This window comes from Lepidochelys olivacea, assembly GCF_965140295.1.
Source record: "Lepidochelys olivacea isolate rLepOli2 genome assembly, chromosome: 27".
Classification (NCBI taxonomy): Eukaryota; Metazoa; Chordata; order Testudines; family Cheloniidae; genus Lepidochelys; species Lepidochelys olivacea.
The window spans coordinates 18,750,647-18,777,749 of NC_140437.1; the positions used below are offsets into that span (position 1 = coordinate 18,750,647).

Genomic DNA, 27,103 nt, shown 5'->3' on the forward strand with positions numbered 1-27,103 from the left:
GGGCTTGAAAGTCTGGGGGTAGAGGCTCAAGCCTGCCTAGAGCATGTTTCCGCGGCTGCTTAGCATTCGTGCCAGCAGAGAAGCAGTCCAGTAGTTCTACGTGTGTTCTCTAACATCGGTTTATGCTCCCCCGATAAGTTTCTATTAACAAGGGGTGACAATTGTACCCATCCAGGTTCTGCTGTGCGGGTCACTGCAGGACTTAACAAGAGCTTGCCCAGCTCGTGTTGCCTGGTTATCCCATTCACCTTTCAGCTAGCCGCTCTGTTGCTAAATCCACTAACCCCCATTGCAAGCATGAGCCAATGGCTATCTGAAACCCATAGGGTAGGTCTTGAATCTTCCCACCTTGGCTCCCATCCCAGAGTTACTGATCCAAATTGACATTATCTCCCATGTTTAAGAAAGATTAATTCAAGCTGGAACAGGTATAGAGAAGGGCTACTAGGATGATCCGAGGAATGGGAAACTTGTCTTATTCTATGATTCTATGAGACTCAAGGAGCTTGGCTTGTTTAGCTTGACCAAAAGAAGGCTGAGAGGAGATATGATTGCTCTCTATAAATATATCAGAGGGATACCAGGGAGGGAGAAGAATTATTTAAGCTCAGTACCAATGTGGACACAAGAACAAATGGATATAAAATGGCCATCAGGAAGTTTAGACTTGAAATTAGACGAAGGTTTCTAACCATCTGAGGAGTGAAGTTCTGGAACAGCCTTCCAAGGGAAGCAGTGGGGGCAAAAGACCTATCTGGCTTCAAGATTAAGCTTGACAAGTTTATGGAGGAGATGGTATGATGGGATAACATGATTTTGGAAATTAATTGATCTTGGACTATTAGGGGTAAATAGGCCCAATGGCCTGTGATGGGATGTTAGATGGGGTGGGATCTGAGTTACTACAGAGAATTCTTTCCTGGGTGTCTGGCTGGTGAGTCTTGCCCACATGCTTAGGGTTCAGCTGATCGCCATATTTGGGGTCAGGAAGGAATTTTCCTCCAGGGCAGATTGGCAGAGGCCCTGGGGTTTTTTTGCCTTCCTCTGCAGGGTGGGGCACGGGTCACTTGCTGGAGGATTCTCTGCACCTTGAAGTCTTTAAACCCTGATTTGAGGACTTCAGTAGCTCAGACATGGGTGAGGGCTTTGTTACAGGAGTGGGTGGGTGAGATTCTGTGGCCTGCGTTGTGCAGGAGGTCAGGCTAGACGATCAGAATGGTCCGTTCTGACCTTAAAGTCTACAATTCTGTGACAGACTGGGGAGCATTTATTGCTCCCAGATTTCTTCGGTCACACGAACGAGCGTGAGATTGACGGGACAGGGGCCTGCCCGGGTCTGACAAAGGGAACTACAGATAGATTGCTGGGCCACTGACAAACCCTTGGACTTTTGCTTTATGCTTAACCCCAGTATTGTCACAAGCAGAGAAACATGCCAGCAAGGATTTTGTTATGCTTTTAATTAACATTTGAAACACGTAAGGCATACGGTAACGTTAGGCAGAAGAGCATTACACGTTGTAGTCATGTAAACAGCATTGGCACAATCGCTTTCTGTTCAACTTGGTTACACGCACAAAGCGGAATATAATTATTTTTAAAGGCGCCGTGCTGTAGGACAACAGCCCCTCGTATCTCATCTCCGCAAATCAGCTGGACGGCACAGACACTGCCATGTGTCGTAAGAGGCTCCAAGAGCAACGCATTCTCACACCGTGCTCATACGCTACCTGCCCGTCACCCTCTGCCATCACCAGCGCTTGGGGCATCCAAGACTTCATTTGGCAACAGGAGTGGTCTTATACCTCTGACAGCAGCTGCAGATGGGTCAGATTCCTGCATTGGTTGAAGTCTGATGCCCACAACTCTACTTCACACAGCTGGTTTGTAACTAAACATGCAGCTAAACTCCTTTCCCTGGTGTCTGTAGGACCTTTCCCCATCTCTCAAATACAGTCTTGATGTAGCTACGGTTCTCAACAGGGCTTATGTTTGTGCAAGCTGAGCTCCACTCCCATCTCCCAGGTGCAAGAAACATTTGTAACTTTAATAAATTTCTTATTAAACTAAACAAGCTTTTTAGTTCTAAAGCCGCCTGAGGATGGCAAAGTACGTAAAGTTGTGTTTAAGGGCCCCTTCCTGGACTGGCAGTTTTGGTAACAGATACAGCAATGATGGTTAGGTCACACTTAGACAGATGCCACTGGATTTCACAATCTACACATACATACCAAAGGCAGAAGACCCTGCAAACTGGAGCAGGAGAGAGTGCAGGGAACACAGAAACCTTTAGCTAGTGCTCATAGCATCACGACACAAACTTTTGCCCTTCAGCCATTTTGCACCCATGGCACAAGATTTGAGTCAAAATGATCAATTAGCAAAATGAACATTAAGCTGCACTTCAGTTATTTTGGAACGATGCACAATTTAAGAGGCAACGTGGCACTCTTTGTTCCCTGGATGACACCAGCTGTGCCCTCAACTGTTCAGCATGCTTCCTTCTAATCAGACATCTTCTGGAGTGGAATGGCATTGTGCTTTGGTCCTTGCTAGAACAACTCGCTGTTTAACAAGTTGTTTGAGACACTGGTAATAAAGTTGTATTAAGTCTGACAATCAGTAGGTTTAATACTTACTGGGCCCTAAAACGCCAGGGTAAATAAAGGCTACTATAAAATCTAGAACAGAGCATTAGTCAGTGAGGCAGTAAAGCGCAAGGTTACACTTAATCTTCCGTAGAAAACGTAGCTACTGGGGTGCAGAGTCAATGCTAATCTCTTATCACGACTACCTAATTGCTCAGAAGGATTCAGAAGTCAGACTGAAAAGGGTATGAGAAGTTTATAGGTAGAAAATTCACCATCAGCTACACATTGCAAACAAAGAGAAAAGAAATTCCAGAGAGTCTCCGCAATGGCGACAAACCCTCAACGTCCTCAGCCTCAGGAGAGGCCAACACCAGCAAAGCTTTGCAAGAGGACAGGCCTAGAGATACTGACGCGCACGGGCAGGCTGACATCACCTTTGGCCACATCCAAATGCAGCCAACTTGGGTGAGGCATTGCCTTACGGCAGGCACTGCTGCTTAGGCTCTGGAGCAGGAGCTTCCAGGGATCAGCCTGGAGAGTCCATAAAACGCACGTGTACGAAGAGTATATCAAGGCGGAGGGTAAGCAGAGCTAGGTCACTTGTGTACCACAAGCCATATCTATTATGCAGCACACTAGTTTTTTGGCAGTATTTTAAGAGGCCAGTATGGCAAAGGCTTCAGTGACTTGCTAGTCTTACAAGTGGTCTAGAAAAGGCACTGAGATACTGTTTTCTATGCAATGCAGCATACATCAGAGTTGTCCTACAGGAAGATACAAGATATTCCCATTTGCTTCCTTCACGCTGTATCAAAAGGGGGACTAGACTACAAAAGCCTTGCGATAGTGCCCAGGATAGGGCCAGAGTAAGGCACCAGGTGCTCTCAGCTGGCAGAGTAGAGCCAAGGGAAGTAGGAAAGTGGGATCATTTTCCCCCTTTCAAAGACTCTAGAGAACCTGAAGCTTTGCGGTGCAGTTTGTCCAGACTCCTCCTGTCTCAAGGTGAAGCCAAAATTTGGACAAGAGTAGGTCTTGGGCTTTTCCTTTTATAGCAAACAAGTGTCTGAACTGTTTTTACAAACCTGCAGTGAAATGGCACAAAACAATGGAAAGTAAAATCTAACTCACTGGGCAGGAGCGGTTCTGAGAAGGGAAAAACCCAGCGAGGAGAGTTTGTATTTAGAAAAGGTTAGAAAAAAGTTGTGCGTGTGAGTTCTGCTGCATCACATCAGGGGAGTCAACCCCCGTGTCACGAATGGAAGGAACGAAGACAGAAGAGGGTCTGAACCCAATCGTGGTTCCCTTTCTGAAGTCCTAAATGTTGGGCACCATTTTTTACCTGAAGTGAATCCTCCAGATTCCAGGCCTCATGCAGCCCAGCAGGGTAAGAGAGCTAGGAACTGAAACCCAGGCTGCACTGATGAGATAACGCAGCTGCCCCACTGTCGCGCACCCGTGAAGAAGCTGCCTGCGCCAAGAGGAAGGCTTGTCCTGTCAGCGTAGGTACCGCGCCCCCGAGGAGGCGGTGGCCGTGTCGCTGGGAGCAGCGTTGTCTACTCTGGGAGCTAGGTCGATAAAACTGCACGGCTGAGCGATGTAGTTCCACCGACGTTAGGTCCAAGCGTAGCCCAAGCCTCAGCGAAGCACCACTTGCGCCTCCTGGGGCGGCTGCAGCTAATAGAGGCCGTCGCCGCCCTTTGCCTTGCACAATACAGTCCTCCTGCTGATGCTGGGCCAGGTTCTCTTTAATGGGGGAGGGACCCAGGAGGGGATGTTCACAGCCCAGGAGATCCATGTTTGCTCTTAAGAGCAGCATTTTGCTTCTGCTATGGCACCTTTACGAAAAGGGGGAAGGCGGGGGCTTGGTCCCTTCAGTTACCAAATCCAAAATACAAGCAAAGCCTGAGCTACTGCGCCATCCGCCACCCAGCAGGGCCAAACCTGACAAGCGCCAAGTCCTGGGACTGCAGCAGGAGACCGAGCACCACTGGAAGGGGCGGCGCCAGTCAGGACATTAAACAAGGACAAGTTTAGATGCTCACAGACTGAACCGTTCAGGTTCCCACCCACAGCTTTACCTGCACGCCTGGCATGGGCAAGCCCAGTTTTCTTCCTAGAGAGAGGAGCCCACTGGGCAGTTCCCAGCATCTCAGCAGCACTAGGAAGTACCCTGAAAACACTGACACTTCATGATTCGAGCAGACAAGCTGCAAGCCCCCTTTCGGCGCTAGCTAGCCAGCCATAGGGACGGGCAGAGGCCATGGGGACAGCCTGGGACTAGGGGAGAATCTGAAAAGCCAATTAAAACTGGAGTGGAAAGTGAAAAACAAAAGCCAGGATCTAACCAGGCGAGAGCCTCATGCCAGCGGGTTCGACAGGTCTAAGCCCAGACAGCTCACTCAGAACCACAGGCTGGCCCTCCAGGGGGAGGATGCCAGTGCAGACTTTACTGGGCCTGCTCACTTCTAGAGCTGCAGCATCCCCCTCCTAGCACACACAACCGCAGAAGCAAAGGCCGACCATGAGGCTTGTTTTGTCCCAGTCTTGCAGACACCTTTTCACATTGCAGCCCTTGGTAACAAACACGAGGGTGAAGTTTAGCCTGACGGACATTCAGAGCCCAACGTTAACAAAGCACATAGAGCCAACACAAATGGGTCAGTCATTTCGGAGACACTGCTGAGTTCTTTCAGTCTCCAGACCCAGCCTTGACCACAGAATTGGTTTAGACTTTCCCTAACGGTTTGGGAGCAGAAAATGGACGAGAGCAAATTGCTGAATTGAAATTTCTCTTTAGTATTCATATAGCACCAGCCTAACTCCTCCTCAGGATACACGCAGCGTGAACAGAGAAGGAACAGCAAATTAAAAAGCTACAGCGTGACCAGCATGTAAGATACTAAGCTGGGCTTAGAAAAACTGGCCTTTTGCCAGCTGATTGGCATTAAAGGCCTAGGACTGGGGGTGTGGGGAAGAGGAGGAAGGGAAGTGTTGTGACAGCAGGAATAATGGCAAAGAAATAACCAGCACTAGAACAACGTACGGTCTGATGTTTTTTCCTACAGCAATTTCATTGACAAGCATCTCTGGCTTGGCACATTCGTCTGTCGAACGTGCATCTTAAGACTGCAAAAAGGGCTCGGTTTCTACGGAGACAGTCAATGGTTGCCATAACAATTTGCGTTTACACTTTGCAGCAACATACTACGCAGCCATTAGTCACTGACTGCTTGGAGGCCAGAGAGGCGTTGCCAGAGAAGAAGAACGTGGTTTGGAATTTGGGAAAGGAAATTAACAACCAGGTGAGAAAAGCAGGGTTAAGGCTGGAGATGTCACATTCAATGTCACACAGGCACACCTGGGAGAGGCTGGCTATGGCAGGTGCATATGATTCACAACCCAAGGTGCTCACAGTCCTAGAACTGGCTTTAAAAATGTGTCATTCCCTTAATGGGGAAGATGGCAGGGACTGAGCCGTCCATTCCCAGGTCCCAAAAGGGTTAGGAGTTAAACCACAAATTCACAACCTGCAGACAGGTCTCCTTGCTTTAGTTTTCCTCTTTTTTGGGTTCTTCCTTCGGCAGTTCAGGAACTAGGATGACTTTCCCAACGTTCTTCTTCTCCTGCATCTGCCTCATGGCATCGGCCACCTAGAAAGAAAGAAGTCCCGTGAAAGGAGATCCACACCTGCCTCGCTGCACCACTCGGGCGACATGCCAGCCCAGGGGTGTCCACACAGTGACGTTTTCATCTACAGCATAACCACGGGTCAGCAACTGCTGGACATTCACACATCCCACACAACGGAGAATGCTGGGTACTCCTGGGCAGCTATCCCACGCTGCCTCGACAGGGGAGAGCGCGCTCAGAGCACATGGGCCCAGGGCAGCGCACTCCAGGGCATCCCACTGAACAGAGAGCCGGGAGGAAGGAGGAATATGTCCAACAGGTTACGCTGACACCGCTAGGGCTTCTTGCGACACAAACAAACTGTGCCAAAACAGCTACTGAGAGACAGCCTAGTGTCAGGAAGGGAGAAAAGCATGTAGCACTAGGCAAAGGCCGTACAGTACCATCAGTCTGGAATCAGTGGGGAGCTCTGCCTAAAAAGGTACAGCACATTCTAGCCCCCAGCGTTAGCCATGCTGCATCAGGGATGAGCCATGTCTGCAGATGACCGTGCCACTCAGCGGTCACCACCAGAGAGGAGAGCGGACAGGGCCATTGGCGCACCTTGCAGGGACATCTTATGCTAGCCACAAGGATCCTGCTGCTTTGAGCCCCAGCTGGAGTAACCGGCAGTGCTGCCGAGTCCAGCCGCCCTATGGTGAAGGCTCCCAGAACATCAGGCTTGGACCGTTCCATCTCTAGTCAGTTTGGAAAGCCCGGAAGAAGCAGTTTGCCTTCAGCTCCCTGGAAGGCGCTGTCCTCGTCACCATGCCAAGCAGACATGCTGATGAGATGCTCATGTTCGCCTGCGTCTCTCTGGGGCACCGCGCTCCCTCATGCACAGACCACTGGGAGGTGCCGGCTCATTGCAAAGTGGATGGCCAGATCAATGCAGGCAGAGCAGAAGCTGTTTGCTAGTAATGCAATCAGAGTCCCATTACGAGCTGCTCTTTCCGGCAGGAGGAGATCAGCACAGTGATGCACCGGGACCACATGCCTCCTGCCAGAGTTAATTTAAACAGACTGCAGGGAACGGGAGGAAAGGGAGATCAGAACCAAGGGCAGGGGAGGCCGACATAAGATGTTTTACCAGGTAACTAACTACCTGGTAAGCACCTGAGTGTCTCCCCGGCTCCGGAAGGGTTTCCCAGCTGCATCCCCCACACCTCACAGAACGGGACTCAAAGAAGGGCCCACTCCACGGCACTTCCCAACACAAAGCTGACAGCACGGTCTTAACATCTAGCAGGCACTTCAGTTTGGGCAAACATCTCCCTCACCCACTGTCGAGTCAGGGCAGGCTTGGGAAGTCCCAGGACTGGGCAGGAAAATGCTCCTGGTGCATGTTCAGGGCCACCATGCTGGGTTCTAAATGGGGTGAACACCCCAGCCCTGCCTCCACTGTCTGTGGTGTCTCCATCCCCGTAGCTGTAGCTGAATGCTTCAGCGAGAGCATGGCACAGGCACGAAGCATGTATTGCTCCAACCAGTGCTTGGGCCAGAAGCCAATCTGACACCAACGGCTACGAGCGAATGCACACGCTTTGCTAGCAGCAAAGGGGCTACAAACTACCATCGGAAAGAGAAATCTGCTCCTTCCTGCCGCGACGTCCCTGCCAAATCCCTCTCTCCCCCACCCCTGGAGACTGGCTGCTCTAGCGTAGCAAGCGCCCTCCTGCCACGCCATGCTGGCCCTTCGGTGAGACTCAGCTAGTGGACAGACAGTTCCATCGCTCTTCTTTAAGCCCTTTGCACCTCTGTATTTTGGGCCCAGGTTACTCCGAGACCCTTTACGGGAATCTCCCCCCCATCTCTTTTGGCTTCTGCTGTCGAGACCTGAGAAGCAGCTATTCTTTCTGGGTGAAGGGGAACAAGTCACCCAGCTCTGCTCCTCACTGGAGAGGACTTCTGCCCCTGGCTGGGCCTGAAGGGCTAACACACTTCCATGCATTACTGTCCATTCACTGACAGCGGAGATGACTTGGGTGGCCTCTGCCCAACACCTATGAGGCAGCCTGGACAGTTAAGCTCAGAGAAGCAGAGACTTCCTGGGCCGCTCTGAGCTCGGGCAGCCTGACATGCTTAGACTGAAATCAGAGCTATATCGGCAGGCTCCAGAAGCTGCTTGGTAGAGTCCAGCAAACTCCTGAGACTTAACCCCTGGCTCCCACGATTGCTACTGGCCAGCAGCTTTCCGGTAAGAAAGCCACTCCAGGCTGCTTGTCTTACAAATCAGCTCCCCAGTGGAGATTCTGGCCCACTCGGCAGGAGGGGCGCACAGCTCCCTCCAGCCCTGCTCTTGAGCACGATCCACCAGCACTCTTGCCCCACACGGTGATGTTTGATCTCAAGGTCTGGAGGTGTAGAGGAGGGTTACGCAATTCTAGTGTATGCCAGAAGCTGACAATCTCTGCAGAGAACAATGGGCAATACGATTAACAGAACCACCACTATCTCCAGAGAAAACACCATGTGACCACAGCTTAGCCAGACAATCTCTTGCTCTGGGCAGACACAAGGAGCTCAGGGAGAGTCAGCAGTCAAGTGGTCATTTGACTACATTCCAGCCACCTTATGTATCTCCTTTGAAGACAGACTTGATTAAAGGACTTTTAACAGCACCACAGCACTCGCCCCAGGCTTGGAAAGGAGTCAGGGTTTTTTTAAATGTTGATTTCAGTTGCAGATAGATTTCCAGTTGGCAATTCTTCAACAACAACAACAAAAAAAACTTTCAAAAACAGACTCCAACATGAAACTGCAGAACTAGAATTAATTTGCAAACTGGACACCATCAAATTAGGCCTGAATAAAGACTGGGAGTGGTTGGGTCATTACAAAACCTAAACCTAATTTCCCCCATACTAAATTTCCCCCTACTGTTACTCACACCTTCTTGTCAACTGTTTGAAATGGGCCACTCTCATTACCACTACAAAAGTTATTTTTCCTCCCTTGGTATCCTCCTGTTAATTGAATTGTCTCGTTAGACTGGCCTCACACTTGGCAAGGCAACTCACATCTTTTCATGTATTTATACCTGCTCCTGTATTTTCCACTCCATGCATCTGATGAAGTGGGTTCTAGCCCACGAAAGCTTATGCCCAAATAAATTTGTTAGTCTCTAAGGTGCCACAAGGACTCCTCGTTGTTTTTGCTGATACAGACTAACACGCTACCCCTCTAAAACCTGTTTAAAGTCTTTGGAGCTGTGTTGTGCCTGAAACCAAGACATGTTGTGGCAGGCACTGTGCCCACATCCCAGCTCATCTTCAAACCCAGAGTCCCATTCGTTATCAGTCCCGTGCACCTCACTCCCAGCTCTGCAGATGCCCCTGAATCCCGACCCACAGGACCCCTGCTATCCCGGTCCTGGTCTCTCGCTGTGAAGCGATAAAGATGTCAGCTCTTTTCTCAGAGCCCATTTCATCTGAAGTCATTGTTTAATTCTGGACTAGGTCACAAATGGTGACAGGAAACCAGTGCAGTAATTCTCTGCCATCCTCCAGCCAGGCATTGTTTTCTGATCCTCAACTCTTTTAGGGCCCTTTAGAATACTTGGTTTGGGAATTTTTTCATCACACTGTTAAAGACCATTCTGCAGAGCCATCATCGGAAACTATCGCTGTGCTATGTGACTGAGCGGAGCAGGGCAGGGTCTGCGTCAGGAGAATTCTCTCGTTAGCAACGCTGGTTTGAATCCACCTATTACAACATGCGGGGTTTAGCAGAAAGATCTAGTTTCGTAAGAGCTCCCCCAGCCCCAGAGACAGCTCAGGGTGGAGAGCCCAGAGTCTACAGCAGAATTTGACTGGACATAAGGATGCACCAAATGCAGAAATGTGTAACAGCCGTTTAGGAAGCCGCAGTCTCACTTTGCAGCATCTCCACTTTGTTCTGCTGCCTCAGTTTCCAATCAGCAGAAAAATCTGAGGGTAAAGCAACAAAATGACCCACCCACCCACATACAGTTTCCTCTGTAATTACTGAGCAGAGATTCAATGCAGTCTCTAGTATGACACGCACAGCACACGCCCCACATGCAGCGTGCAGCGCTGCTGTTTGTAATTAATCAATGTAACTCAGCCCTTTAGCCCTTTCTCCGTCCACAGCTTGGGAACGCCTCGAAACCTCAGTCTAAAAGGCATTTAAAACAAGAAGAAAGTGACTTAATTCTCCTGCTCTTTGTATGTTCAGTGTTCCCCTTCCCGCCCCCCCGGAAACGAGCGGGTCAGGTACCCGCCCCCTCTGCAGAGAGGACACAGGGGCTCCCAGCAAAGCTTTGCTGGAGAAGTGGAGGGAGTGTAAGCGAGGGAGAGCTCAGGAATTTACGCAAGTAACAGCCCACGGGAACTGCTGGCCTCGGACGTGAGAACACCTTCCACCGAGGTGCACCTGGGACCCAGGCTGGGCCTTTGAGTGCAGAAGCCGCACTCGCAGTGCGCAGCCAGGGACTCGGGTAGGTCCACCGCCGGCTCCAACACTCCCCACGCCAAGGATGAGAGCATCCAATGCACCCACAACTCCCAACGGCAAGCACAAGCCTGGCCACACTCCTCCCATGGCCACTCCCAACTCCCCCTTTGCTTTCTGCAGGGCAGCCTGTGCTGTGGGGACAGCACTCCCACGGCTGGGAACAAGGCTCCTCCTCTGCGTGGGCTGGCTGCTTAAGCAGAGAGTTCCCAGGGCACACTGAGCAGTCCTAGGCACAGACAGAGAGTTACTCTGCTAAGGGGAAGAGAACAAGCACGGATGTCTCCCACTCAGAGCGAGGAATCTGCAGGACACAATAAGAACACATACTCAGCAGGATACGCCCCCTTCTCCCCACCCTCCCCGCAGGGAGAAACCACAGCCCGTGCCAACCCAAACCCAGTGAGGAGCATGTAGGAGCCAACAGCTGTTGAGTGAAATCAGTACATTGGCCTCTTCCCCAGGACTCTGCCGTCCACCGCTGCAACGGGGTTCCCCTGCTCTGGCCCCAGGGATTCCGCGGCCCCAAGGCCTCACAGCACTGTACAGGGGACTTTGGGGTGAAGCTACCTGATGTGCAAGTTCACTCTCCAATTCTCCTGCACACACACACCTCTCTGATGAGCTGCGATTCCAGGCTTACCACACATGGACCAACGGAAATCAGTCATGCAGACACCCAGCACATTACCAGCCCCTAGAGGCCTCCTGCATTTTACTCCAGATTCCCCCAAGGTCTCTGCTCCAAGATACCACTTAGCGCTTGGCACTCTCTGCTCGCTCCGTTACCACTAGCAGCCACACCTGGCTCTGACACTAGCAATCCAAGCTGAGTTCCTGCTGGTAGCTCTCTGCCTGGCGGAGAGGAGATTCATTAATCCTGTGAACAGCACCGATCTTGATAATCTGCTTCAGTTTACACCATAGGTGCTGGAACAAGGAGTGCGGGGGATGCTGCTACACCCCCTGACTTGAAGTGGTTTCCATCATATGCAGGGTTTATAATTTGATTTAATGGCTCTCAGCACCCCCACTGTACACATTGTTCCAGCCCCCCTGGTTTACACTGCTGAGTACAAGTTCCCTAAGCAAGTCAGCGTCTCCTGTAATCCACAGTGCCCCAATTTAAACCCATCCTCAAGGCTCCAAGATCCAATCTCCATCCTTCCAGTTTGGACTGGGGGGGAGGCAAGTAGAGGTTAACGCACTAGGAGACTCCCTGCAAGAAAAGGGACGATGCTCCTTAACCAGCCAGAGCTTTGGGGGAACAAGGGCTGCACTCCTTCACCTCTGGCTTAGCTTCCAGGGTGGAGCTCGAACCCAGGTCTCCCAGGGGAGAGCAATTATTATCTGAATTGTGCTAGCGTGCAGTCGAGGATCAGGGCCCCACTGCGCAAGGCACAGGGCACACACAGTTCCTGCCTCAGAGAGCCTGACGCTCCAAATCCAGTGGAAATCAAAGGGACACTGGGCACAGAGTGCTGAAGGCTTCAGCCACTTAGTTCAGATGCCAGTCACCCAGCCAGTTCCACTGAAGAGCTGCACTGCTCTTCTCTGCATGAGAGCACTGCGGGGGGAGAGTGGTGGTCTTGTGGCTGAGACTGAACTGGGATGCAGGAGATCTGGGTTCATTTCCCAGCTCTGATGCTCCCGGTGTGACCCCGGGCCAGACACTTAATCTCTCTGGACCAGTTCCCTGTCTGTGAAATGGAAATAATAATATTCCCTTCTCCCACCCTTTGTCTGGCTTGTCTATTTAGATTATAAGCTCCCTGGCTCAGGGACTCTCTCAGTGTGTCCAGATCCAGCACATGGCACAACGCAGCCCATCTTGGTTGGGACCTCGACTGCAAAACAAAACCGATCCCAGAGACCGTGACCCAGAACTCTGCCGAACCCAGCTAGGAACAGGAGCAGCAGCTTTCCCTGCAGCACTCTCTCTCTTACGGAGGCTGCCAGCCTGCACCACGACTCAGACTCACCTGCTCAAAGGGCCATACGGAGTCTATTTTGGGTTTGATTTTGCCCTGGTTGTACAGGCTAACCAGCTTGGCCACTACACCCCCAATGAGCTCAAATTCTTCATCCATGTAACCCAGGTGGTAGCCGCACACGGCCTTGTTGAGGTGCAGGAGCTGCAGAGCGTTGATACTGAATTGGTTCCACCATGTCTTCGCCATGGCCACCAGGTTCTTCTTCTGCCCAGTGAGCAGGTTGGCCACCCCTAGGAGGAAGTCAAGGCCACAGTCACGCTCAGAGCTCTCAAAAAGCTAATGCCTGGTGACAAACCCAGTGCACCAGATCTAAGACAGCTCCGAGAGCACAGAATACTCACTCCACCTGCACACTCAGGATCAGGTAAGGCCAGGATCTACCAAAGAAAGGCAGAAGCAAATAGGCTTTGAGTGATGCAACAGAGACCCCTTTGGGCCAGCAGATGTGCAGGGTCATTGCTAGGGTAAGTATTCAAAACCGGACAGTTTCTTATCTTAGGACAGGCAGCAAGTTAACACAGCTAGATTTAGGTGCCAAGCCAGTGAGACTGGTGCAACGTCAGAGTACTGCTGATGCTAAAATGCAGCCAGCCGTGTTGGCCGAATCCACCCCAAGCTAGGGTTTCGGAGCCTGGCCCGCTGTAATGGTTAATCCTGCCAAAACACTCTGCAGTCCACAGAGTGAGGAGGCCAATGCCAAGGGAGGGAATGCAGTCAGCGTGAGATTCCTGCATATCCCGTCGGGCTGTGTGAGGGCTTTGTCTGTGGGGACAGAATCGCTGTGTTTTGCAGCTGGGGAACGGAGAGAGAAGTATTCGGTAGCTTCAAACCGCGTCACCCACACACCCCACAGAAAAAAAAGTGAGCTTCTGTGAGTGCTGCGAATTAAGTCAGCCTGAACTAGGATAAACTCACTGCAACTGATCCCGTGTGCAGGACACAGATCCCACTTCGCCCTGCATGTGTGTATTCGGACTGGGAAACAACTCTCTGTGCAGGGGAGATTTGATACCGGAGGCAGAGGTCAGCGTATGGAGTGGAGTGAATTGCATCTCTCGGGCAGGGAAAGAGTACAGGAACCTAGGGTTGCAGCTCTCAAAATGAGCCATGAGCGAACCAAACCCCCAGTAGGAATCTGGCTCTCTCACCTGTGTGATCCTCCAGACAGAGCAGAATCTAGAGCTCAGACTAATGTGGTAACCAGCCACAGTGGGCTGCTCTCCCTCAGGACCTGGCTAGGGGAAACCAGTACGAGTGCTCTCATGCAGAGCCACCCCCCAGGAGCTAATGCATAACCCCACCCTACAGGGAATCTGGCCTGCTGACATCAGCCAAGGGTCTCAAACTGGGGGTTGGGACCCCTCAGGGGGTCACGAGGTTATTACGCAGGGGATCGCGAGCTGTCAGCCTCCACCCCAAACCCCGCTTTGCCTCCAGCATTTATAATGGTCTTAAATATGAAAAAGAGTGGTTTTGATTTGTAAGGGGGGGGTCGCACTCAGAGGCTTGCTATGTGAAAGGGGTCACCAGGGCAAAAGTTTGAGAACCACTGGTCAGCTGTTCGGTAGACGCATCATTCCCTCATACTTACCATAGGTTATGAGTTTGCCCATTGGCTTCAGGAGGTTGAATGCTTTGGACGTGTCCGATCCTCCCAGTGGATCCAAGACAATGTCGACTCCTAGAGAGAGTTTGCACAAAGAGTAACAGGCTGTTTCCTTCCATTTGCTGAGGGATAGGCCTGTAGCGGGGTAGGGGAGCCCTATCCCACCCCGTCCCTCACGGTACCTTTGGGGGAGATCTTCCGGACCTCCTCCACGTAATCCATACTCCTGTAGTCAATGGGGTGAGCGACCCCACTTTCCCGGAGGGCGTCATGCTTGGAGGCAGAGGCAGTGCCAAAGATGGTGACGTTCTCCACCGTCTTGCAGAGCTGAATGGCGGCCGTTCCCACCCCCCCTGAAACAGGCAGCAACGGGGGAATTAGAGGCGCGGGCAGGACATAGGAGACAAACCAGCCGCCGGCTGTGGTGCTCCCCCCCTCCCCCGCACACACACACCTGACTCCATGCCACGGCTCAATCTGAGCGCGAAGGGTTTGTCTGCGGCTCAGAAAAACTCATGCTTTGAGCCTAAGAGCTTGATGGCCTCAGGCGAACTAATATGGCCCTGGGATCTGCCACCTCACTATGGCGCTCAGGGCTTTAATACAACCAGACCCATCTGATTTTACCGTGTGCCATCCAACAGGCCGGGGTGTGGATCGGATCAGCCAATAGCACAGTGGGATATTTTGCCAACCCAGCACCTGTGTAACTGATCTGTGTAAGCCTTTATATCAGGGTTGTCACCTCTTTGTCCAAGAGCCTAAGTCATGTCCCCTCCCAGCAGCTGGACTGGCCGCTCTGAAGCCAACTCCCCATAGGCTGAGCCCCGTCGGGGCGTGCTGGGCGTACGTTACCGGCAGCCATGTGGATGAGGATGCTCTGGTTGGGTCTCAGGTTCCCAAAGTCAAAGAGGATCATGTACGCCGTGATGTAGTTGACCAGAAAGGCGGCTGCTTCCTCGAAGCTCATTCCGTCAGGCATCAGGAAAGTCTGATTGGCTGGGACAGTCACGACTTCCTGCCAGAGCCCTGCCCTGGCCAGCACCATCACCTTATCACCAACCTACGGCCAGAGAGAGAAAGGGAGAGGGAGGGCGGATAGTGGCATGCTCTGGGTCGGCAGGGAGGTCACACCCAGCATCCTGTGCATCCCAGTCTGCACTTAGCCCACAGCACTCAGCACAAGCACCAGGCCTCCAGTGCCTGGACTGCTCCTGGTCTCTGGATGGGAATGCCGAGACTCTCTGCCTCCTCCACAGACTCAATACACCTACAGCCATCCCCCTAGCCAGGCTCCCTGACACGACACTACTCAGTGTGTCGGCCCGGCTTGGTGTGACATACTGGACTGGAAAAGGGAGCAGCAAACTTCTGGAGTTTAGTTTCACTTAGAACATGAAGCTTGGGCTGAAACTTGAGGCAAGGCAGGGAGGGGTGGGGGGGGAGAATTCCCAAAACAGGGACCAAGGAGTTGTCCAAGGCCTCGAGCCATTCTGTGACACCTGCTTCCCTTTGAGAGTTACCTCTCCAACAGGGGCCTTGTCTGCTTGAAGGCAGCAGTGTCTTGGGACCATGTGATCTAGCGATGTAAGCATGACACCACAGTGGAGAGAATTTGTACTTTCTACTTTGCCAGGCAGCTCAGAAGACTGACACAGGGGCTCACTTCAGGTTTTCCGTTGGCTCCTAGTGGCACAGTGGTTGGTGTAAACTCCTTAGGGCAGGGACCATTCTCATTGCTAGCTCTCAAACAATAACAGGATATCCAGCACTTTAACGATATTGAAATGGATACAGACATTGTGCGGAAGAGCCCAGTCATGGAGCTGAAGCTATACCATGCATTTCTCTGCAGACACTTGCAAATTCCTCTCTGGTTCTACAACTTCTGCAGAGATTCCTGCACTGGTTTAAATACCTGGCAGTTCTGACTTCTCCAGGCATTGCAGCAACATCACTGTTCTAAGCAGCACAGAATTTTCCCATGAGGCAGGCCAAAAAGAATTTGAAGAGCAATTAGCAAAGGACTCAAAAACTATTAGCAACATGTTTTTTAAGTACATCGGAAGCAGGAAGCCTGCAAACAATCAGTGGGGCCACTGGAGGATTGAGGTGGTAAAGGAGCACTCGAGGAAGACAAAGCCAACGCAGAGAAGCTAAATGATTCTTTCAATAGGTTGGGGTGGCCAAACCGTGGCTCTTGAGCCACATGCGGCTCTTTTACCTTTAAAGTGCAGCTCAAGGGGCCCCCCTCACACTCCCCCCATTCTCTACCTACCAGACTGGGGGTGGAGCTCGGGACCTCTGCCTTGAAGCAGGGTGATGGGGTCGGGGCTTCTGCTCTGCAGGGGGGCGGGTCTTGGGGCTTCAGCAGGAGCAGGGCTTCAGCCCCAATTCCCGACAGGCATTTCCCATGGGGCTGAAGCCCCGAGCCCCAGCAGGTGCACCCCGGCTCTCAAACTTCTGAAGATTGTTATATGTGGCTCAGAGGGTCAGTAAGTTTGGCCACCCCGGCAGAGGTCCTCACTGCAGAGGATGTGAGGGAGATTCATGAGCCATTCTTTGTAGGTGACAAATCTGAGGAACTATCCCAACCCGAGGCATCAATAGAGGTGGGTTTAGAACAAACCGATAAATTAAACAGTAATAAGTCACCAGGACCAGATGATATTCTCCCAAGAGTTCTGAAGGACTCAAAGATGAACCTGCAGAACTGTGGAATGTAACCTGTCATTTAAATCAGCCTCTGGACCAGATGCTAACGTGGCTCCAATTTTTATAAAAGGCTCAGAGGCGATCCCGGCAATTACAGGCCCATCAGCCTGACCTCAGTACCTGGCAAACTGGTTGAAACTGTAGTAAAGAACAGAATGATCAGACATTGATGAACACAATTTGTTGGGGGAAGAGGCATTGTGCACCGGAAAACCTGACTGCAGGGGCTTCAGCGGCCGTGGAGCCTAGCCAGAGGTGGCTCAGCAGGGGAGAGCGCCCATCGCCTAGGGGACGGAGCAGCCCCATGCTCACTGGGACCAGGACCGGGGCAGCGGGGGGAAGAGGACGCTAAGCCCCTGCCCAGGGGGCCGCTGCGGAGCCTGCAGATTCGGCTGGAAATTGCTTCCCCTCCCTACTCCAGCGTTTCTCTGAGGGGTGGCTCCCCCGTGCCCGTGTAGCGTCCACCTGGCACCAGCAGGGGCTCCGGGCGGCTTTGGTACATGCAGGGCTTGGTTCCTCCTGGGCAGCACCCCATGTAGGAGAGTCTTGGGCTTTCCTGGGGCGCTGGCCCGGCCAGAGGCAGCTGGGGAGGAAGAAGCCCGGTGGGCAGGCTACAGGTGTGCTGAGAGCTCCCGCCAGGGGTTCCACACAGCGCTGGGCGCAGGACGCGCTCCACTGGGGGTTTATGGAGGAGCAGCGGGGATGGTGGTGGGTGAAGGGGCAAAGTGGGGGGAGGACAGCGAGGAGGGGAGCATATAAAGGGTCAATGGATGGGCAGCAGAAGCAATGTGTGGGGCGGTCACGTGACCCCCCCCCATCCTTTCAATTGTGCTCCGCCCATCACCTATGGGTCAACATATCCATAAATGATCTGGAAAAAGGGGTAAAACAGGAAGGTGGCAAAATCTGCAGGCGATACTAAAGTACTCAGGGTAAAGTCCAAAGCAGATGAAAGAGTTCCAAAGGGATCTCAGTAAACTGGATGACTAGGCAACAAAACGGCAGATGAAATTCAATGCTGATCAGTGCAAAGTGATGCACATTATGTTTTCCAATCCCAACTATACCTATAAAATGATGGGGTCTAAATTAGCTGTTACCACTCAAGGAAGATCTTGGAGTCTCTGTGCTTAGCTCTTTGAAAACATCCGCTCAATGTGCGGCGGCCATCAAAAAAGCGAACAGCATGTTAGGAACCATAGGAAAGGGACAGATAATAAGACCACAAATATCATAATGCCTCTGTATAAATCCATAGTACGCCCACACCTGGAACACTGCGTGGAGTTCTGGTTGCCCATCTCAAAAAAAGAGATTAAAAATGGAAAAAGGACAGAGAAGGGCAACACAAATAATTGAGAGGATGGAACAGCTTCCCTATAAGGAGAGATTAAGACGACTGGGACTGTTGAGCTTGGAAAAGAGACAACTGAGGAGGGAGATGCTTGAGGCCTATAAAAGCATGACCGGTGCGGAGAGAGTGACTAAGGAAGCGTTATTTACCCCTTCACATAACACAAGAACGGGGAGGGGGGGTCGTCACCCAATGAATTTAATAGGCAGCAGGTTTAAAACAAACAAAAGGAAGTACTTCTTCATACAACACACAGTCAACCTCATTGCCAGGGGATGCTGTGAAGGCCAAAACTATAACTGGTTTCAAAAAAGAATTAGGTAAGTTCCTGGAGGATAGGCCTAGGAATGGCCTATCAGTATCTGCTTTATATCCACAGACCATGTTTGGGAGCATGGATTGGATGTGGATACAGATTTCATAATTGCACAAGGCTCTAGCTATTAGCCGAGATGGTCAGGGATTCAACCCCATACTCTGGGTGTCCTTAAGCCTTTGATTGCCAGATGCTGGGACTGGATGACATGGGATGGATAACCGATAATAGCCCTATTCTATTCCCTTTGAAGCATTTGGCATTGGCCATTGTCAGAAGGCAGGATACTGGGCTAGATGGACCATTGGTCTGACCCAGTATGGCTGCTCTTATGTTCATGGCTGAATTTGTTTGCGTGTGGACAGAGGCTCCTAGGCAGATGATTGCACTGGGTTAGTAAGATCTGTCTTTGAATATAGCATGCCCAACTTTAAGGTGCTGTTCAGTCCAGCAGAGTCATCTGCTTCATGCTCTGTTTGCATCATTGTTCATTCTGAATGACTAAGGGAAGGTTAAGAGTGTCCAGACATTCATGCCTGGTGCCTTTCGACTACAGAGCTAGGTGCAGAAAGCTGGCATGGTGTCAGTATTACCCAGCAAAGGCTTGGAGCTCTGGGGCGTGCTTCAGGATGTTATTTATGGAGTGCCAATACTAACTGTTCAAGCAGCAACTCTAGCTGTGAAACAATATAATACACTTTGGGAATGCGGAGTTACCGATCACCAGAACTCAAACACTGTCCCAAACGTTAGCTGCTCTCACAGTCCCAAATGAGGTTGTGAAGGGGGTACTCTAGGAGCATCAGTCCAGGGAGGGAGTGACTAGGAAAGCATTGCATTTTTTACCAGACTTTTTATATTTTAACAGTATGTGCAATGACCAGTTCTAGATTCTTGATGCCTCCAGGGTTTTCTGAAGAAGGATTTTGGGGAAGTAACTGAGCCCCTCTGAACTCTGCACTAAAAGAGGCATGTGACATTTGTTATACGAGTCAGCTGATAAGTCACAAAGGCAATTTCCATATATTTCTCCTCTTTTGGAAGTGATTTCGCCACAGAGTCCAATAGTTGCACCAAAAACTCCCTGCTAGGATATCAGCAGGGAAGCCTGTGTAGAAGACAGGTTTCAGAGTAACAGCCGTCTCCTTTTCTTTTTGTGTAGAAGAGATTTCCTTCCACAATACAGGCCTTTGCTTTAAGCTTCTGCTCTTAAAAGAAACCTCAGATAATGATGAGAAATATTTCAATGTAAGAGCAGTTTCCAGGACAGTTTGTTAAATGGTCTGACCCCGCAAATCCCGAGGGAATCACAGCAGAAAACAACATGGCTGCAGGTGAACTCAACATCACAACGGTGCTTACATCACGGCTGAAGGATGATATCAACAGAACCAGCTCTACTCTCTGATGGCACTGGGAGGGGGTGGACAGCGTACAACTAAGACACATGGAATAACCACTGTATGAACCAACCATATCTCCACAAACTACGTATGCTTCTATCAGATACAAGAATCTGACGTTCTTCAAAGGCAGCTTAAGGGTATGCACATGTGGAAAAAGCCTTTCCATGTGGCAACTTGACGGAGCGAATTCTCAAAATGTGCAGCCATTGCATTCAGATGCCACCCAGTAAACCCAAGTGCATGGGGTAAGCTAAGAGCTTAAGCCTGTCCTGCCAGACGCCTAAGGAGACCCTCAGATTTCACTTTGCTCTATATTCAGGAAGTACAGAGGACAACACAGTCCTCTCACCTCATGCCGAACTTACTGGACTTCTGCACAAGCTCGAAAGCACGTCTCTCTCACCAACAGAAGTGGATTCAATAAAAGATGTTAGCTCCCCCACCTTGAACCTCTCTTGTAACTTTAAGAGCACAGAGAACAGGCTGTGTACTGTGACACAAGACAAGATGTGTCTACACTGCAGTTAACCACCCGTGGCTGGCTTGTCTCAGCTGATTCAGGCTCGCAGCCGATCTGTGGAGCTACACTGCAGTGTAGATGTCCTGGCTTGGGCTGGAGCCTGGGCTCTGGGACCCTCCTCCCTCGCAGCGTCAGCTAACATGGGCCAACCACAGGTGTTTACCTGCAATGCAGATGTACCCATAGTTTCAGTGTGAGTGCAAATCTTTCAAATTTAGTTTTGCTTCCAGATGCACGAAACCCAAAGCCTCTCCAGTGAGCTGCTCTCATCCCCCCAGACAGGGAGCATCTGTTCCTCGTGTGTCGGGAGGGGGGCCAGCAAAACCAGATAGCAGCATATTGGACAGCAGAGAGGCAGCGGAAAGGCTCATAGCTGTGTGGGTTTGGCATTTACACTTGAGCAAACTGAAATGTTTTCGCTGGGGGGAGGGGCGAGTGTAACGGAATCAGATTTAATAATCGAGGTTTGTTTGAGAGGCTTTGCGAATACATTCCCTAGACACGTCTCAAACGGTCACGACTCTGTTACCCAATGATAACAGGTGACGGAAAAAAACTTGGCACATCTGTCAATGAGCTACCAAAGCTTTAATGAGAGAAACAGAACAAAGAGGGCATTTCAGTCCGATGAACTTCCAAAGATAACCGTGATCTACAGAGCAACGCCAGAATCATGCTGCATTGGCCTCAGCAAGACCTCGCAGCGGCTAACCTGCTCGTGCCCTTGAGGCCTCGTCAGCTCTAAGGCTGGCAAACAGCGTTTGCAATAGTTGTAGCAATTGCCTTCCACGCTGAAACTGGGGCCAATCGTGTTTTGGCCGCATTCAGAAACAGCGCTCAGGCTGCCAGGTATGGGGTGGAGGGGAGAGCAACACAGGGGTTCTCGCTAACTCCAATGAGCACGCAATTTTGCTCATGCAAAGCCTCATAAAAAAACAGAAATAAGAGCTCCACACTCTTCCATCTGATCTCCCCTCTCTCAAAGACTGTCTGCCCCGCGACACTGCCCTCACCTAGCTCCGATAGAATCTCAGATCTTGGAACCTGGCTCAGGTAGCAGCTTGCTCCAGCCAGCGCACAGTTATTTTCCCCTGAGATTCCCGTCCATGCAGGCCACCAGCCAGGTGACCCTTAGACAAAGGGCCTCAGCAGCTGATCTCATATTAGCCAGATTCCCAAGAAGATTCTCCTTTTAAATTAAGTTATAGCTAGACATTTCTTCCTGCCAATAAATAGCCTCCCCCCAGCATGCTGGTGGATGCCTGAAACTGGTTCTGGAGACAATGTAAAATCAACGCCACTGGAACTGCTTACCCCTGAAGCCTCCACTGCTCCTGAGCCATGCATCCTTCATGCTAAAAGAAAACACCATCTTCCTTTGCTGGCAGGAAATCCTGTATTTATTTGGCAGCAGTGTCAGGAAAAAAGGGTTATTGATGCTCTGCATCCTTCACCTTTTACATGAACCCTTTTACCACATGCACAAGCATTTGCCACATACATCATGCACACACATGGAGGGGGGGGGCGGGGGGGTTGAGCACACGGCCTTCAGCTCACTGTAGGATCACCGCGTCTTCCCTCCTTTCCTGGGGACAGCAAGGATGACCCCTATTCAAACGGTCACGCAGCCAGCCACAAGTTTACCGAACCTGGACGCTATTTTTTATTTTAAATTGTACTTATTCCCCAAACTGCTGATGTCAGGCAGATGCGTTCTGCTACTCCAATCTGCTCTGCTGAGAGCCCTTCACCAGCAAGTGGGTATGAGCAACATGTTTCACCTGTCCTGCCCTAGGTGGGAGGAAAGCCAGGAGGGTACTAACCACTTCTGGGTGGGTGTCAGCCACAGGAACGATGGTAATTTTAAGAAGAAAAGGAGGACTTGTGGCACCTTAGAGACTAACCAATTTATTAGAGCATAAGCTTTCGTGAGCTACAGCTCACTTCTGCATCTGAGGAAGTGAGCTGTAGCTCACGAAAGCTTATGCTCTAATAAATTGGTTAGTCTCTAAGGTGCCACAAGTCCTCCTTTTCTTTTTGCGAATACAGACTAACACGGCTGCTACTCTGAAACCGGTAATTTTAAGGTTCTACAACCAGTGGTGAATTTCAAGACGATCTTGGAAATGTCCTCCATTTAGTTGAAGTGAGACATGACTCCCAGAACTAACATGTTTATAACACACGCAGGATTGATCGGCCAGACAGATTAACATCCATTTAAACTCTCTGGGAGAAACTATGAAAACAGCAATCTATTAAATAAACCTGCTATTAGCTGGCGAGGGGTGGAAGTGTTTTTAAAAAAACCCAAACCGATCTTTAAATGAAATATATACCGTATGTTGTTCCAGAGCAGATCTAGTACGTTAATAGTAAGCTATTTTTATTGCAGTAGCGCTTAGAGGGTCCAGAAATCAATCCCAACCTTTGTCTATCTAGGTTGTAAACTCTTGAGGGCAGGGAGAAAGAAATACAATATAGCAGCTTAATTCCTCAAAATGAGAACTGGACAACAAGTAGACGACAAACAGTAATCAGCTACACTAAAACTTAAAGACCCAAAAATGAGGAAAGAATCCATAGAGTATGGCCTGAGAGACGCTGCATTTTCCCAGAAAAAGACTCATTTAGGTAGCTTAAAAGCAGTTGAAGATCTGTGGTGGAAATCATTACTGCCAAGTATTCTAATGCTCAGATAGCTTAGCCAAGGCTCTTCTCCTTCCCCCTAGATTAAGCCATGTTAGATGCATAGTCAATGTTTATTACATATCTCATAACGATCAGAAACAGGCAGATATACTGTCCCCTGCAGCATATCCAGGTCTGAAACATCATTAAAGCTAACTTCCTCCTTATTGTAGAACGATGCACCTGACAGCAGCTACAGAGTGTTGAGACAAAACATCTCAGTCAAAATAAAAACAACCAGTTTGTAATCAACAGTTCTGCCCACTCTAATTTGAAAGCTTCACACCTGCACCTGAGCAAGTCACCTCTCTAGCACACCTGTGTTATTATAGCAGCCAACCATCTCTACTGACTCATCCACAATGCTAGTGGCAGTGGGATTAGAGCAGGCAACCATTAAATAAAAGAATTACATATATTTAGAAAAAGCTAATTAATACAGAATCTTTGTTCTACTATTGAAGAGCTCTTAAGTAACATTCATCAATCAGCTCTGCCCATAAAGACAATGACATAGAGAAACTAGCCTCCGAGATTGATGCGTTAATATGATCATCTCCACAGACCACCTTTGTTGCACACACACACTGCATTTAATAGCGCATAAATACGCTTTTGATGGAAGCCCCCAAATCAGCATACACTGCTTTTATTTTGAAGACAATTTTGTCGCAAGAAAGTGTGATGTCTCAGCACATATGCCAAGTGCTGGATTTACAACTTCTAATGAGATTGAAATTCTTTGCCATTTAAATTGTAATTCACTAAACCCATTTCTACAAAATGAGACCTCAAAGCAGTTTAATTTAAATCCAGCTTCATGGGAACTGCCCCACCCTGAGTGGGCGGATACACTTTACATTTGTAGAGAAGCAGTCATAGACATTCAGTCCAGCACAGGTAATATAGGCCATCTGGAAACAGTTTTTTCTTTTTGTAACAGTGACAATAAAAAGAAATCACTTTGCCTAACCCCTGCTGAGAAAAGTAATACAGGGACAGTGTAATATAGAAGAACATAAGAACGGCCATACCAGGTCAGACCAATGGTCCACCTAGCCCAGTATCCTGTCTTCTGACATTGGCCAGTGCCAGATGCTTCAGAAAGAACGAACAGAACAGAGCAATTTATTAAGGGACCCATACCCTATCATCCAGTCCCAGGTTCTAGCAGTCAGAGTCTTAGGGACACCCGGAGCACATGGATGTGTCTCTGACCATCTTGGCGAACAGCCACTGATGGATCTATTCTCCATGAACTTATCTAGTACTTTTTTTAACTCAATTATACTTATGGCTTTCACAATATCCCTTAGCAATGAGTTCCACAGGTTGACTGTGAGTTGCACAAAGAAATACTTTCTTATGTTTAAAACTGCTGCCTATTAATTTCATTGGATGCCCCCTGGGGTTCTTCTGATATGTGAAGGGGTAAATAACATTTCCCTAGTCACTTTCTCCACCAGTCAGGATTTTATAGACCTCTCCCATCTCCGCCCTCAGTCCTCTTTCTTCCAAACTGAACAGTCCTAGTCTATTTACTCTCTCCTCATATGGAAGTGGTTCTGTTCCCTAGTCATTTCTGCAGCCCTTCACAAGATTATTCTCCCACTATACGTTGTGCACAGACCAGAAACCTGTTCTCCTGCCTTGTGCTGAACGAAAACCACGTTTCTTTATTGAACTCACAGAATAGATATTGTACCATCACAGACAGGTCTAGCTTCCACTAGTTAACGTGGCCACAGGCATGAGGAGGGGCTCCCGACAGAGCTATTACAAACTGTGTTCGCGGCTTAAAGGGCATTACGTTGGTGGCCACGGGATATCTGTAATGGCCAGTATCAGGGGCCTGAAACGTATCTGGAGGATGCCAATACCTGTTTTATCCCTATGTTGCATCACACAACCAAGGGACTCCAGTTTTTGAAGGCACCTGGCTAGGAAGCGCCCCCCTCACCCAGGCTACGGGATTATTGGCTGATTTATCACCATCTCCATTGTCCCACTGGCAGCCAAGGGCATGGGAACAGTTTGTACAGTGAGGGGGCTGAGCGCCACTGAACCCAACTGTAAACCTGGATGTGCTGGACACCACCCCAAGCTGGGGGCGCGGCAGCCCCCCGCCCATCCCGGAGATCCGGGACCTGTGCGGTCTGCAGACATTTAGATGCAGCGTGGGGCGCCAGGACCTGATATGCCACAAAGTGGGGGTGCCCACCTCCCCCATACAGAGCCCCACAGCAAGGGGAAAATCGCCCCAAATACCCCCCTCCCCACATGGGCGCTGGCCGCTGCCCCTAACAGCGCACACCCCCACCCCGAGACCAGCCGCCTCCGGCTGCAGGCGCGGGCGGAACCCGGCCCCGGGGCGAGCTGGGGCGGCCGCTCCCGAGCCCCCCGGCCGCATGCGCACCGCAGCCCCCATTGTTTGCCGGCCTCGGAGCGGTGGCCGGAATGGGGGGGACCCCCCGCCCCTTTTCCGGGAGGGACCCGCCAGGGCATCGCCCAGCTGCCGCCCCTGTCTGGGAGCGGGAAGGGCGGAGCGCCCCGAGACCGTCAGACGGTCACCAGCCCTGGGCTCGCCGCCCCCGTTCCCCGCCCCCACCCCCACCCCCGGGCTCGCCTGTCCCGCCGCCCCCGTTCCCCGCCCCCACCCCCACCCCCGGGCTCGCCTGCCCCGCCGCCCCTGTTCCTCGCCCCCACCCCCGGGCTCGCCTGCCCCGCCGCCCCCGTTCCCCGCCCCCACCCCCGGGCTCGCCTGCCCCGCCGCCCCCGTTCCCCGCCCCCACCCCCGGGCTCGCCCCATCCCCGGGCTCGCCTGCCCCGCCGCCCCCGTTCCCCGCCCCCACCCCCGGGCTCGCCTGCCCCGACCCCGGCCCCCGTCTCACCTGGCGGCCGGTGACCCCCTCGCCCAGCGCCAGCACGGTGCCCGCGCACTCCATGCCGGGGGAGACGGGCGGCGGCGGCAGCCGCTCGTAGAGCCCCTGCCGGGCCAGCAGGTCGGCGAAGTTGAGGCCGCAGGCTCGGACCCGCACGGCGAGCTCCCCGGGCCGCGGGCTGGGCTCGCCCCGCCGCACCTGCACCTTCACCTTCTCGTAGCCGCCGAAGCCCGAGAGCACCAGGGCCCGGTACTGGGGCTCCGCCGGGGGCGCGTCCCCGCCGCCCGCCGCCCGCTGCTCCGCCGGGGGGGCCGGCTCGGCGGGGGCCGGGGGCGCCGCTGCCTCTTCCCCGGACATGGCGGGGCTCGGGTGGGGTCCGGAGCGGCCGGGCTCGCGGTGCGGGGCTCGGGTGGGGTCCGGAGCGGCCGGGCTCGCGGTGCGGGGCTCGGGTGGGGTCCGGAGCGGCCGGGCTCGCGGTGCGGGGCTCGGGTGGGGTCCGGAGCGGCCGGGCTCGCGGTGCGGGGCTCGGGTGGGGTCCGCAGCGGCCGGGCTCGCGGTGCGGGGCTCGGGTGGGGTCCGCAGCGGCCGGGCTCGCGGTGCGGGGCTCGGGTGGGGTCCGCAGCGGCCGGGCTCGCGGTGCGGGGCTCGGGTGGGGTCCGCAGCGGCCGGGCTCGCGGTGCGGGGCTCGGGTGGGGTCCGCAGCGGCCGGGCTCGCGGTGCGGGGCTCGGAGGGGCCCCTGGGGCAGAGGCCGGGCTCGCGGTGCGGGGCTCGGACGGGCCGGAGCCGGGTGTGGGGCCCTGGGGCAGCGGCCGGGACCGGCGGGCGCAGGGGACCGGGCAGCCGCGGCCGGACAGCTGCGAACAGCTGGGCTGAGCGCGGGCT

At 51.9% G+C, this 27,103-nt stretch overlaps 1 protein-coding gene across 1 annotated transcript; it reads right to left on the bottom strand.

The window, feature by feature from the left end:
* Positions 1–1,443: 1,443 nt before the first annotated feature.
* On the bottom strand, positions 1,444–27,103 carry VAT1 (vesicle amine transport 1). Its single transcript, XM_084615598.1, has 6 exons — positions 26,230–27,103; positions 15,189–15,396; positions 14,516–14,686; positions 14,319–14,408; positions 12,716–12,957; positions 1,444–6,241 (listed from the first exon to the last, which is right to left on the bottom strand). The coding sequence occupies exons 1-6, from the start codon at positions 26,575–26,577 to the stop codon at positions 6,140–6,142; spliced, it is 1,161 nt and encodes a 386-aa protein (XP_084471724.1). The 5' UTR covers positions 26,578–27,103; the 3' UTR covers positions 1,444–6,139.

What these genes read in the sequence shown, in the direction of transcription:
- VAT1 (XM_084615598.1), bottom strand. Translation starts at nt 26,577, where the DNA reads ATGTCCGGGGAAGAGGCAGCGGCGCCCCCGGCCCCCGCCGAGCCGGCC. An exon ending in CCGGAAGATCTCCCCCAAAG is followed by an intron (nt 14,409 to 14,515) that starts GTACCGTGAGGG and finishes AACTCTCTCTAG; the next exon opens with GAGTCGACATTGTCTTGGAT. An exon ending in GGGCAAACTCATAACCTATG is followed by an intron (nt 12,958 to 14,318) that starts GTAAGTATGAGG and finishes ACTTCCTCCTAG; the next exon opens with GGGTGGCCAACCTGCTCACT.